The sequence below is a fragment of the Tinamus guttatus genome, unplaced genomic scaffold, assembly GCF_059628265.1.
Source record: "Tinamus guttatus ecotype Peru unplaced genomic scaffold, ASM5962826v1 Tinamus_guttatus_pri_ptg000063l, whole genome shotgun sequence".
Classification (NCBI taxonomy): Eukaryota; Metazoa; Chordata; class Aves; order Tinamiformes; family Tinamidae; genus Tinamus; species Tinamus guttatus.
This window is the reverse complement of record NW_028288597.1, coordinates 882,035-894,753: the sequence shown is the minus strand read 5'-3', so window position 1 is coordinate 894,753 and position 12,719 is coordinate 882,035. Positions and strand designations below refer to the sequence as shown.

Sequence of the window (12,719 nt, the reverse complement as noted above, 5' to 3'; positions counted from 1 at the left end):
ACTTCAGCTATATAGAAAATAGCAAGACGTCTTACAATTGTAATGTATCATAGCACATACTTTTTGTAAAAATAGCACATCATTCAAAAATTGAACCACTGTAAAAGTTCTCACAAGTCCAACAGGACCGTCTTTATAAGATAACTTTGGTTAACAGCAAGTCATTCTTAAACAATTAAGGAAAAAAATATATTCTTTTACCACCTCTACAGATGCATCTCCTTGGCCTGTTGTAGCAATCCATGTATCTTTATGGATGAGCACTGCAGTGCTGTTCAGTGCACTTTATTTGTAGGATGATTTCAATAAAATGGAAAACTTAATACAACCTGATTTGTAATCCAAGTCTTCTCTGGATATCAGAGAAAGAAAAATACTACCATTTCTTCCTTACAAGGCTGAATCTCCTGCAGTACTTGCTGTATAAAACCAATGATTCCCTCCTTGCCTTTCCTGGTCAGGAGAGCGCCACAACTTCTGCTGTGCTTTATGTATTCTGACACCCAGCCAACCTGAGCAGGCAGACAAATGAAGTGCCACTGGACTTGACTGTAATGCATTGATTTCTTCTGAATAGTTAGGCAGATTTCAGATCAGATTGGGCCTCTACATCACTGTGATTTGACTCATTCCCAGGGGAACAATTGCCTCCCACTTTTGGGCAGGAAGAACCTAATCTTTATCTTTTCTTCTCTCCTAGCACTATAAAACCCTCTCTGATCCATCAGAAATCACAAAGAAAATGGAAAGACGTAAAATTCTCCAGGAAAAGAATATCACATTAGTCACTAGGCATTGGTTAAGCTGAAAAGCAGATAAGCCTGACTGATGAACAAAGGCACTTGTTACAAGTCTGTGAACAATAGTCAGTGAGTCAACAACTTAAGTCTTGTGATCCAGCTGACCAACAGCGAGGGCTCTGCAGAGGAAGATTTTGTGGATGATGCAACAGAAGTTTTTTTAGAGCCTTCCTCTTGAAAAGGATTGTTGCACTGTTGTGGAGGTCTGTATTCATAAAACATCTGCTGCCTCGAATATAATCTGTTCCTCTCACCAAATGCTTTTCAGACACTGGCCTCGGAAAGGGATGCTGTGCTAAGGGGCTTTCTTCAATGATTGGGGGTATTCTTTCATTACTGAAGTACCTACACAGGACATCTTCACCTGTGGGAAGAAGAAAAAAGAACTACTGTTGGCTTCAAGGAAATCCATTGTTTCATTAATATTTTTATGTTCTTATATTGCCCTTCAGCATTTCTAATAGCACTTCTCAGACTCTAGCTACCTTTTGTAACATTGCACACAGGCAGTTGTCAATAAACTTGCAGCTTTTTTTCCTTTTTATAAGTAAGAACAAAACACATTCATACAGAAGATGACATCTGACAGCTGAATTTCAGATTTATACACACCAGAACTGCTACTACAGATGACTTGCATACAAGTTATTATCATGAGTCACAACTAATAGGCCTCCTTATTGCATGCTTCATTCAAGCTGCTGATAGACAAGAGTTGGTCCGCACATGACTCATTATTACCTTAAAAGCTACAATATTACCTTGGATGACAGATATCAATTTTGCAAATAAAGATGTGAGTACTTTCCTGTTTTTTGATCACTGATTGGCTATGCTTGCTCTGCTTCCTTTTTTCATGATGAATATTAAACACAGAAGAGAGAAGGAAAAGGGAAAGAGTGTGTGCAAGAGCAAGATGGTAGAAGGTGTTACATGAAGAGGCAAGCGCAGATCTGCCCTAGTCACACCAGTCTACTTTTAACACTTGCATGAATTTTAAAACAGATTAAAAAAAAAAAAAAAAAACAGTTCGACCCTAGCACAGTTACAACAAAAACCACGATCCTGGATTAGTTCAACAACCTGCAAACACTAATCCAATCCTTCATTCTTAATTTAGACATTTCCATTCAGTTGAATCCAATAGATTTGGAAAGGGAAGGATAGAGAAAGGAGGGTGAGATCTAAATCTTGCCTTTTCTTCCTGGTACTCGGGGCCTTGAGAAAGGTTCTGCAGCTGCTATCCAGCTCCCGTCAGCAGGCATCGACAGAGGACGAGGCTTTCCTAAAGGGAACATGGAGAAAGACGAGAAAATTGCACTAAGTTTAGGAAGCCATCATTTAAATATTTAAATCTAAATGCTATACATAATAAACAAGGAGAGAGATGCAGCAATAAGGAATTAAACTCACAGAGAAAAACAAAACAAACCCCCCCCCAAACCCCCAAAACAAAAACAAAGAACCCCCAAACTATTTCAAGATGCTTTGACTAGTAAAACAAAGATGTCAAAGTTGAGTCAAAGCTGAGATTGAACAGGCAGGCTCTTGCTCATCTCTAACTCTAATGAACATAATGACCATAAGTTATAACCCAGACTTCATACAAAAAGACACACAGAAATGGACAACTGTGGCATCAGAGCTCAGCTGAATGACATTCATTAAAGAAATAATGTTTACATAATTTTATTTCAGATGTACAATTGCACCCACACTCACACTTCCCACATGACTACTCTGAATGTTCAACTAGTTTAGCAAACAGTTTTCTCATGCCAAATATTCTAAGATGAATGACATATTTTAGAGTTAGAACAGCAATAATGGAAGAAAAATGAACTCACCATAGGACTGTGTTTTTTCCCTCATCCTGGTTGGAAGTATATTTGCTTCTAGAGGATAACCAGGCAACTGATCAGAATCAGCAATTGTAAATCTTCGCCTTCGACTTTCCTGATCCAGAAAAGAATTTGGAGATTCGGCACCCTTGGACCCACATAGTGGCTGACTGGATTTGCTGCCTCCTCCATAAACAAAACTCCCCTTTCCATCTCTGTAATGAAATTTGACTTCAGTTAGTGACTAAAGGTTTTCCAGATACGTGCAAGCTTGAAAGTGATTTCTAAGCTCACAGTCATGCTCTTCACCAGCTGCCATTGTTCTGCAAACAAACTGAACAAAAGCTGAAGAAGAAAGCATGTCAGGTGATGGAAGACTTCATTAAACATGTTTATCAAGAATGGCGAGCTACTCCCAACTTGCACACCCCTTAAATAAGCTGGTATTGTAATGGCAATGTAATGGAGAAGTTTAGAGGTATATGTACCAATCTTAAAAATGCTGTTGTGGAATGAGAAGTCTTTCAGTCCTAAGGATGTCAAAGCTGTAACTGCTAGATACACAGTTCCAACAGGAGCGTGTAGAAGGATTTATCCATCCGTGTGTCATGGGCGCATCTATCACCTCAATCTTAGGACTGGGCTTTTCAGTCCTTATAAGACCGATAGTTTTATCACCATCTCTTCTCAATCCAGTACTGAGATCCCTTGAAAGGGCATATACACATTTTTGAGTTATTTCTGCAGGAACTCCCTTCCTAGAACACACACTCATTCTCAGCGTCAGGAACAGCTCTTTTCAGAACCAACCCTTTTTACTACAATTTTTTCTCACTTTTCACCAAGACCATTATTCCAACTCAGTGGATGGGATGAAGCTACTTATGGAGATTCAGAGACTGAAAACTCACAGTAATGCTACATCATGAACATATGTTAGAGGAGAGCTCTACTACACCACCATGTGGAGACTGGTTCTTGGGATGGGAAGACACCTATTGTCTCCTTAATGCCAGCAGTAAGATGGATGCTAAAGTCAAAATACATCTATGTATAGAAACAAGAGGCTTGATTTTTTAAGAATTGAGCATCCAAAGTGTTTCTCATGCATAAACATGAAAAACAGAGAAAAATCAAGGTAGGCCGATATTTGGTGAAGTTATCCTACTCTGGAGACCAACCAGACTTCTCTGAAGTATCTCTGGTGCAATACGAGGCTTTAGATCCACAGAGGGTGGCCACTCTTCCCATGCGAGTCTTTTAGCAAAAGGTGAGTCAAGTTTTTGTCCTGAGCTACGTATGTGATGCACCAGGGCAGATCAGGAAGCATGCCCTGCCTGAAAAGCCTTTTGGCCTTTGGTCTCCTCAGGTCATCTGTCAAGTCTCTAACATCAGTGAGCAAGGACTTGAGAGCAAACACAAACCAGCCATACCATAGCTTCTCCCTCTTGTATACACAGGTCTTTTTGTAGTTGACATTGTTGCAAAAAAAAATAAAACTGACTCTCCCTTCCCTTTAGTGGGAACATTCCTGTGTTTTATAGTTTACGTGCATAATAATTCAGTGTAAATTCTTTTCTACCCTATTACAACAGTTACTAAACTTGGTGGAAATAGAGCACTTGGGAAAAAAAAAACATTAAAAATGACTTTATGCTATGTACAGCTGGATTTAAAAATAAAAGCAAAAAAAAAAAAAAATCCCACAACAAATAAGCAATGACACTGATTACTGCTTTGGGAACAACTCTGATCTATATGGCATACAATCTTCTAACAATAAAATCTACTACTATAATCTTATGTATTGAAGCATAAGCCTAAACCAACTTAAGCATTTAAGCAAGCAGAAGAAAGTGAAATGTGCAGTTTCCTTAAGCTAATTTCCTTAAGCTAAGCACAGACCTCTAAAAGCAAGCAAGGTAGCTTAGAACTAAGCATAACAAAGGACGTTTTTGTTCAGTAGTATGTATTTTTTGCATACCGAGGAGAGTATGGAACAGCTGGTGGAGGTGGTATGTAGAGATCCAAAATGGCTGGTTTCTCTTTTTTCAGTGAGGTGTCCATGGTAGTTTCTGCTGACTGGGTTGAAGTTGATAGAGGACTGGTCTGGAATGTTAGAAACAACAAATAGAGCACCATGTTAAACACACACAGAATTTGTACCACTTGAAGATAGCTCACTGCCCCTCATCCTGTACAACTCAATGCCTGGGTCATGGGCATAGGCAGGAATAGGATGAAGGAATAAATTACATCAAGTAAAACAACAAGGGCAGAGGAAGCTATGCAAAAATATATTGCTAGTACCCATCTGAACAAATTTGACATTTTATTGTTGGTTTATTACATTGCATTGTTGCCTCACTTTTAGGCATTCAGAGTTTCAGGTAATCATTTTAGATTCTATTAGATTATTTCCTCCTGTAAGTAAGAAGCCCTACACTCCCTCATATAACCACTTTGAGGGATGGCATGTTATTTAGCATTGTTAACTTCAGCTTCTCCAGCTACTTGTTACCTAATCTACGACTTACTCAACATCCAAATCTTGTTTCTGCAAATAGCTTAAAAATCTTCCCAAAAATCTCTTTCTCCACCCTACAATGGATTCAAGAAAACAAATATCTTGAATAACCTAAGTTATTTCAGCAAAACTCTTCTACTTGGGTAAAACAGGGGAAGCATTTATTACTCCAAACCGATGAATTCCACACGTATCAGCAGCTTTGCCTCAGATGAGTTCTTTCTAAGACCAGTGACCGATTGAAATGCCCAACACACCTACTCCCTGTGTATCAAGAGGGCATGATCCGTGTGAAAAAGGAGAAACATTCCTCCTTTTGTTAGGAACCTGGAAAAGACAGCCATTTCACACACCTCCTTGATCTGCGCTTAACACACACGTTGTGAGGAGCATTTCTGCCAGTTCTCCCTCTCAGGTTCAAAACTAAGGCACCTGCACCCAGGCATTACAGCTGGCACAGTCATGCCCAACCTTTCACCTGCACTAGGGGTGGTTTCCAGCGCAGGTTCTTCAGCGGAGCAGGAGCAAAACTGAAAGAGCCACTGGGCCGTTTCTTAAGCAGGAGCCTGACGCCAGCAGGATTCTCTCGCAACTTTCCCACCAGGTTTTTCAGTTGCCACCCCACCTTGAAGAGAATAAAGGCATCTTTTATTTAGTGGCACTTTTTCTGAAAGTCAATTTGTTTATGCATGAAACCAAAGAGAAAAGAGATTTAAAAAAATAAAGACAAAATCTGGGGGAACAATAACTATTTTTGGACTCCCTTTTTGGGGAGTTTTTTTGTTTGGTTTGTTTTGGAGAAAGAGAGTTGCTTAAGAATAAGATTAAACACAGATTTTGGGCACTGCTGTTTGTAGGTGAGGTCCAGGCCTAGCAGGATGCACGAATGTGCTCAGGTTGAGCAACACGAGTGTTCACTCAGAATGAACTCGCATAATGATATTGCTTCCTAACATTAAAAAGAAATTGCGTTATCTGTGTTTACTACAAATGTACTAAGTTTCCAGCTACAAACTATCTGAAGAATACTTGATTTTTTAAATTGGTTTTATTTGCATTTTTGTAGATTGAAAATATTTAATAATTTATAGTCTGTCTTAAATGCTATGCGGAAGATTTTAATAAATACTATATGCACACAATAAAATACTGTAAGAATTAAGAAAAAAAGAATACATGTTAAATCTAAGTACAAATCAACATGAAAACAATGTTTAAAACCCTAGAATTTTTTCAACAGAAAACACCAGGACAGCCCACATGTTACAAAGCTGTTATCCATGTAGAACTACAAAACTATCATATGGAAAGGCTGGTAAGACAAATTATTACTAACCACAGTTTGCTGATTAACCTGGATCACTTCATCACCAGCATGAATCTTCTGAGATCGATCAGCAGGAGACTACAAAGCAGAAAACAAAAGTTTCAATAGTCTTTCTCCCTCCCATCACCTCCCCAGCCCAGGTTATACTGAAGGCTGTAGATATAACTAAGAGAGTGTCACTGAAAATCTCCATACAACTGCATCATACAAAGAGCTACGCAACTTACACTTTGCTTATGATACTGGGGGAACTGAAAATAAGGGGAGAAAAGGATATGGTCTACATCTTCAGAGGTCACACTGTACTCAGATCACGGGACTTGCTTTCCTTTAGCTGGAATTTATACCATAGTTTCACACAGATGACTAGAGAGAAGATTGCTGTCCCTAACACATTAACCCTCTATGTAAACTTCATTTTTAAATGTATACCAGCATAAAAAAAGCTCACTAAGGTTTTGAATGTACAAGACTAGAGCAAAATCCCTTCAAAACACAAAATAGGACCATTTACTAACATAAACAAGAGCTGCCAACTTTAATATGAGGTTATCACCCCACAATAAGGTCAACAAATAAAATGTGTTTGTACATATCACATGTACTTAGATACTGAATAATACCCCAAAATACTTCTTCCTTGAAACAAAAGGAAAAAAACAACCCAAGCTCTGGGAAACCATCAGGAAGGAATAGTGAGTGATATGTGTCAATATTTATTTGGCCTTATCTACAGCAGGTACCATGCACCAGCTATTGCTGCAGTAACTAATAACAGGATTACTGCCATAATATAGCAGCCCTGGCAACACATGACCTGCAGAGCCATATCAGCATAGTAAACCACAGGGATACTAGATAGAGCCAAAACTAGTTCTCCGTTTCCCCGTGTGTACCTGGTAACCATCCCGCCATTTCTTCTCAGTGACTCCAGAATTAGCCACCAGGATTAAGGAATCCTGCCCCTCCTTACCATGCCTTAAGAACTGAAGCAACAGCTTTATTTGAAGGAACTGCAGGAATAAACTGTGCAACAAGGGAAGACGTGGGGGAATTTGAGGGAGGCTCCAGCTATCATGAGTAACCCCGTTTCTTCATTGTCTTCTTGCTTCCTTTGCAAGGAAATGGCTTTGTGGAGGGCTGTGTATATGTGATTCAGCCAAGACTATAAAATATTCTGTGTCACAGTTACGTTTGCGGAAAACAACACTTGTTCCAGCGTCCCCTGGGTGATCAACAGCAGGAGGGTGGGAGACCTCGGACAGAAGGCTGCTATCACAGCCCAGCTAACACGGTAGATGCTGCAATTGCATTGTGAGAGCAGAGGCAAGAGCAAAGCTTAGATCCAGGCTAATGCAATTCAGGAAGACACAGACAGGGAGGCTGAGCTCAGGAACACTCGTAGCTGACTGGTGTCAAACGCACGGGCTTTCCCACTCCTTTTAATGTGCAGTACTGTTATCTTTTGGTGCAATTCTACTCTGTTCCAATAAAGGGATTTTTGGAGATGGCTGCTAAAACACCATTCCAAGACTAAAAAAAAAAAATGGACCCATGGCCCAGCCTGATCAGAATGATCTCACGCTATTAGAAAGACATCGTCTGTAGCTCCCCCTCAGTTTTGTTTTCCCAAAGAGAACAGTTTCCCCGAAACAACTAGCATTTATACACAAGCTGAAGTCCTGGGCTTTGGTTAACACTCAAGAAGCAATACAAACCCTGCTTATGGCCTCCAAAATGAAATCTATATGCACAGAGAGTTTGGCAGCACTCAATGCTACATTCTTTCAGAGTTACTTGTTCTCAAAATGGACTGGGTCTGTGTTTCAGGTCCAACACTGAGTTACACCAGGCCAACAACATTATAAGCTGGCATAAAAGCTTTCAGTTTTCACTGTGACCTGCAGGCATAGATTTCCACCCACTCCTCTCCAGCCCCTTTAGTTGGCAAGCAGACAACTAGGACCACCAGTTCTTTTTCCTCAGCAACTTTTAATTTCAGTCCCCGCTCTCGCAGAGTAAGTGACAACGTTACACCGTCATCTACCAGCCTCAATCACCAAAGAGAGGTTCACTGGGCTAACTTGTGTACAGAAGCCTTTAATAAAGTCTCTGCTACTACTAATAAGCAGCCATTTATGGCAAAAGAATTCTGCTGTGTGGTCATGCTGACCATTTCCTTCCAGCAGACTGCTCCTAAAGTCTTACTTTTTCATCATCTTTTTACACTGCACATTAATCTTGTCACTGGATAGTTTATTGATTTCACTACTTATTACTGAATTTATCATGTTGAGGCTTATATATTCTTATTAGGATAAATTTCCTTTGCCAAAGGAGAGCAAATGAATACTTCCAGACTTAGTTATGCAAGATACCATAAACTCTCAGAACAGATGCAGTACTTCATTAAAGTAACTATTCTAACATCAACTGTTTCAAGCACTTCATGCATTTGCAAGAACTGATTTAATTAGACACGTAGTAAAACATTCAGGCACAAAGTGTTTACAAATTCTGGATAAACCATTGCTGTATAGTATTTAAAGCAGTAATATATTGACAGTCAGACAAAATAAAAAATAATAGTGAGGAGGAAGGGGAAAAAAACAAACAAACAAACAAACAAAAACAACCCAAAAAAGACACACACGCACTTATGTATTAGCTTCACTTACATTTTCTGTAGTTCCAGTAATTACATGCAATCCATCATAAGTTGATTTGATGTACATTCCCTAATGTAAGTAGAAAAATGAAGAACAAGTTTAAGGATAAAAAAAATGTAATATATCCAATCACACAATAGGCCAGACTCAGAATTAGCAAAAACCCTTAAAAATTCACATTTCTTTCCCTTAGGAAATAAATGTGCAATCTAATATCACATTCTAAGTCTCTATATTTTTCTAATTTGAGGCACTGGAAATTTTGAAATCATGAGATCAACTGAAATCTTACAGTTTATAATTCACTTTACTGTAATATTATTTCTCTGTAAGCAGTTCAATGCTTTTTGCCTTAAACTTATTTTAGCTGCGTTTATAGCATTTGGTCTTGAACTCACTTTTAATTTTTTTACTGCCCTGCCCACACTGCAGCATTACAGATTTTACTAGATAGCCACTAGGTCTTTCCATAAAAAGCACGTTTACACGGGCAGGCTACAGATCGTATTCATGTTCTTTTGCACTTTCTCTCAGCAAGTCAAAACACAAGTGACCTCCTAACCACAATTCTGACATAAGCAGTAAAAGCTCTAGCAGAACTAAATCCTTTTGGCTGTGTTTGGTAACGCTGAATGCACATGCAAGGGTAGATGCAGATGGAGTCACTGTTGATCATATAAATACTAAAATGAAGATCACCATCAAGCTATTAACAATTCCATGTGAAATATTTCCCCTGAAAAGGGGATCAGTTTGGCTGTCTATCCAATTTCATGTGCCTACTTCCTCATTTTTTATTTATTCCAGCCAAGCTGACACTACTTTCATGTGACTTGTGCATTTAATAAGGAGGGACTGAAAATTTCAAGAATGCATGAGTGACTTGGTCAAATCCAGCAAGCTATGTAAAACTATAGCACAATAAGGCTGTAAAGCTCTCTTTGAAAGTGTTTTTTTTTTTGTTTTTTAAAGACGTCTTAATCAAAAGTGCCTCCAAGACTTTCTAAACATGTACATTCCTCAGACAGTGTATTTGTCATCTAACCTCGGTTTCTCATAACTAGGACTCAGATGAGTAGAACACACTGAACAAAACAGATTCAGTAATATTGACGTAGTCCAATACATAGCCACTGAACAGTTAAAAAAAACAAACAAACAAACAAAAAAACCCCCTCATATTCAAGCTAACAAAAACCTTTAAACACTTCATTCTTTGTGGTCTTGCTATAAACAAAAATAGAAGTGTGTTCCTCAAAAACACAAAGTCCTCCCCATCCAGTGATGCCTTGATATTTAATCCTTCAAGTTCTTTCCTCTTTGCCTCTTGTTTCCCCACCAGACATTCATGGTTCTGAAATACACAGCTATACTTGGGCATGCAGCAGGAGTACCTATTGACACCAGGCTCAGCAGGACACTCTAAAAATCGGTTCTTACCAGGCCCTCCCCAGGTTTAATGTTGGTTAAGTGAACCTCCTCCAGACAAGCACACTGGCTCATTAATGGATCTGTAGTTGATCGGATGGCTTTATCACAAATTCCATTCAAAGTCTTCGACTATAATGAAAACACAAAAAATGGTTTCAGAAGTTCTCTTCAGGCTTCCTCCAATTTCACCTTTCAATAATGGAATGGAAAATAGTTCTAAAACTTGATGTACTAATACAGTGACATTAGGAATCAGTGAAATAGAAAATTGATTTCTACAGATCTCATCTACAGCATGCTTGTCTTCCTACAGGACAGGAGATCTGATTCCACTAGTGCCAACTCACTGACGGGTGACAGCATGTCCTAAAAAAGTTCAACACACACAATACAGGAAAAAAAAAGGGGGGGGGGAGAAAAAGCAGTTGGGTTTGCTTTGCTTGGGCATAAACATAACCCATTAAAATGATCAAATACTTTCATGATTTCTTGTGGCAGCTATTAACACTTTCACACTGTTCTTCATTTTTACTATGAGAACAAGATAAGCTAGGAGACATTAAAAATGACTATGCTGACCACTGACTTATTTGACTTATTTGCACACAAAGCTCTACAGCATAAGGGTAAGACATCTAGCATTTAAGTGTTTCAGAATTACTTCTCTCCTTCATGCCTCTGAACTGACCTCTTCTGGAATGCTTACTAAGCCAAGGCTCATATTTCCTTTTGACCAAGCCATAATTGATCCTAAGCCAGCATTATAAGCAAAGACAAATTTTGACCTTCTCTGTGTATGTCAGTAAAGTCAAAGGTAGAAGGACTTTCTAAACTTTTAGGCATGAGAATGGCTAATTATTTAGAAAAAAATACATATTGTAGTTGGAAAACCTGAGGCTTCTCTAAACCCACAGATTTCACTAATATCCCACAGCGGTTTTTTGTATATTTTAAAACCAGAACAATATTGACATTTAAAGTAACTTACAAAAAGTATATGGAGAGGTGAAGAAGGTCTATTACACAGCAGACTAGTTATTTATAACCTATTTGGGAGCCAGCAAGGCAAGTCACTTTCACAGAGGGATTAGAATTTTTCCTTCAATACGGACGCACAGTGCAGATGCTTCAATACAGACGGTAATTCAGGAGCACTGCTGGTGGGGGAAGACAGTTCTTTGGGACCACAATGGTCCCTGGAAACAATAGTTCCAACCGTTTTTTTGGTTTGTTTTAAATCCGATTTGTAGAGCAACAATAAAACAAATCAAAACAATGCGCAAGCGTGAATACGAGGAACTGCTCGAACAAGGGAATTCCAAACAACAATACCTATTCCAGAGTGGGTGTGCATAAAAGGGAAAAAAAAGGCAGCAAAAAAAGACCCTTTTACGTGGTCTCTTTATTTATGGACTAAATTATTTTTAGTTATTGTGCTACTAAATTCCTAAGCATCTATGACCTAGCGGAAGGCCTTATCAAAGAGCACAGCCTGGTTCATGTCAAAAGCAGGAAGCGATGATTAACTGTTACAAAATATAAAAAGCATTCCACTACAGTGCTCATTTGGTCACAAGGCTGCTTCAAACAGATTTTGAAAACTTAAGATCTTTCAGGCTCTAGTACAATTAGACACAGAACTTTAATTCTATAGGCAGGATAGTTATTTTAGAAGAAGAATCAAAATAAGGCACTTTAGCTATTGATAGAGGCACTAAATATCTCATGATGCACACCACAGGCAAACTGGTTCATTTAGGCGATTATCATTCTACACAATATTACCCTCCCTTTAAAATTTGAAGTCTGCATTCTCTTGAAAAAAGTAGCTATGCAATGAAAGTTTAAGGAATATGTGAACTAGTGCTGCACACACACAATGTCCCCTGAGTCACAAATTTCATTAATTTCCTCTACAGCAAAAGGTATTCATAAAACAACCCATAGAGGTATTTTATTGAATGATACATATAGGTTGTATATCATCAGTAAAATTAGTGTAGAAGCCACTGAAATCTATGTGAGTGCATGCAGCTGAGTTTCAACAGAATTTCATACTTACAACAGTCTGAACTTTATCTTCCATGTCAGCCACGGTGCAATCCTAAAAAGCAACAAGAAAAA

The 12,719-nt window shown here is 38.7% G+C and overlaps 1 protein-coding gene across 1 annotated transcript in view; it reads right to left on the bottom strand.

Annotated features, from left to right (window-relative positions):
* Positions 1-743: 743 nt before the first annotated feature.
* CNKSR3 (CNKSR family member 3) overlaps positions 744-12,719 on the bottom strand; it is a 50,577-nt gene continuing 38,601 nt past the window's right edge. Inside the window, 10 exon segments of the mRNA XM_088519606.1 lie at positions 744-985; positions 988-1,169; positions 1,989-2,085; positions 2,648-2,856; positions 4,626-4,750; positions 5,647-5,793; positions 6,505-6,573; positions 9,174-9,233; positions 10,605-10,724; positions 12,658-12,699. Coding sequence (XP_088375732.1) covers positions 867-985; positions 988-1,169; positions 1,989-2,085; positions 2,648-2,856; positions 4,626-4,750; positions 5,647-5,793; positions 6,505-6,573; positions 9,174-9,233; positions 10,605-10,724; positions 12,658-12,699 — 1,170 coding nt within the window. The 3' untranslated portion in view covers positions 744-866.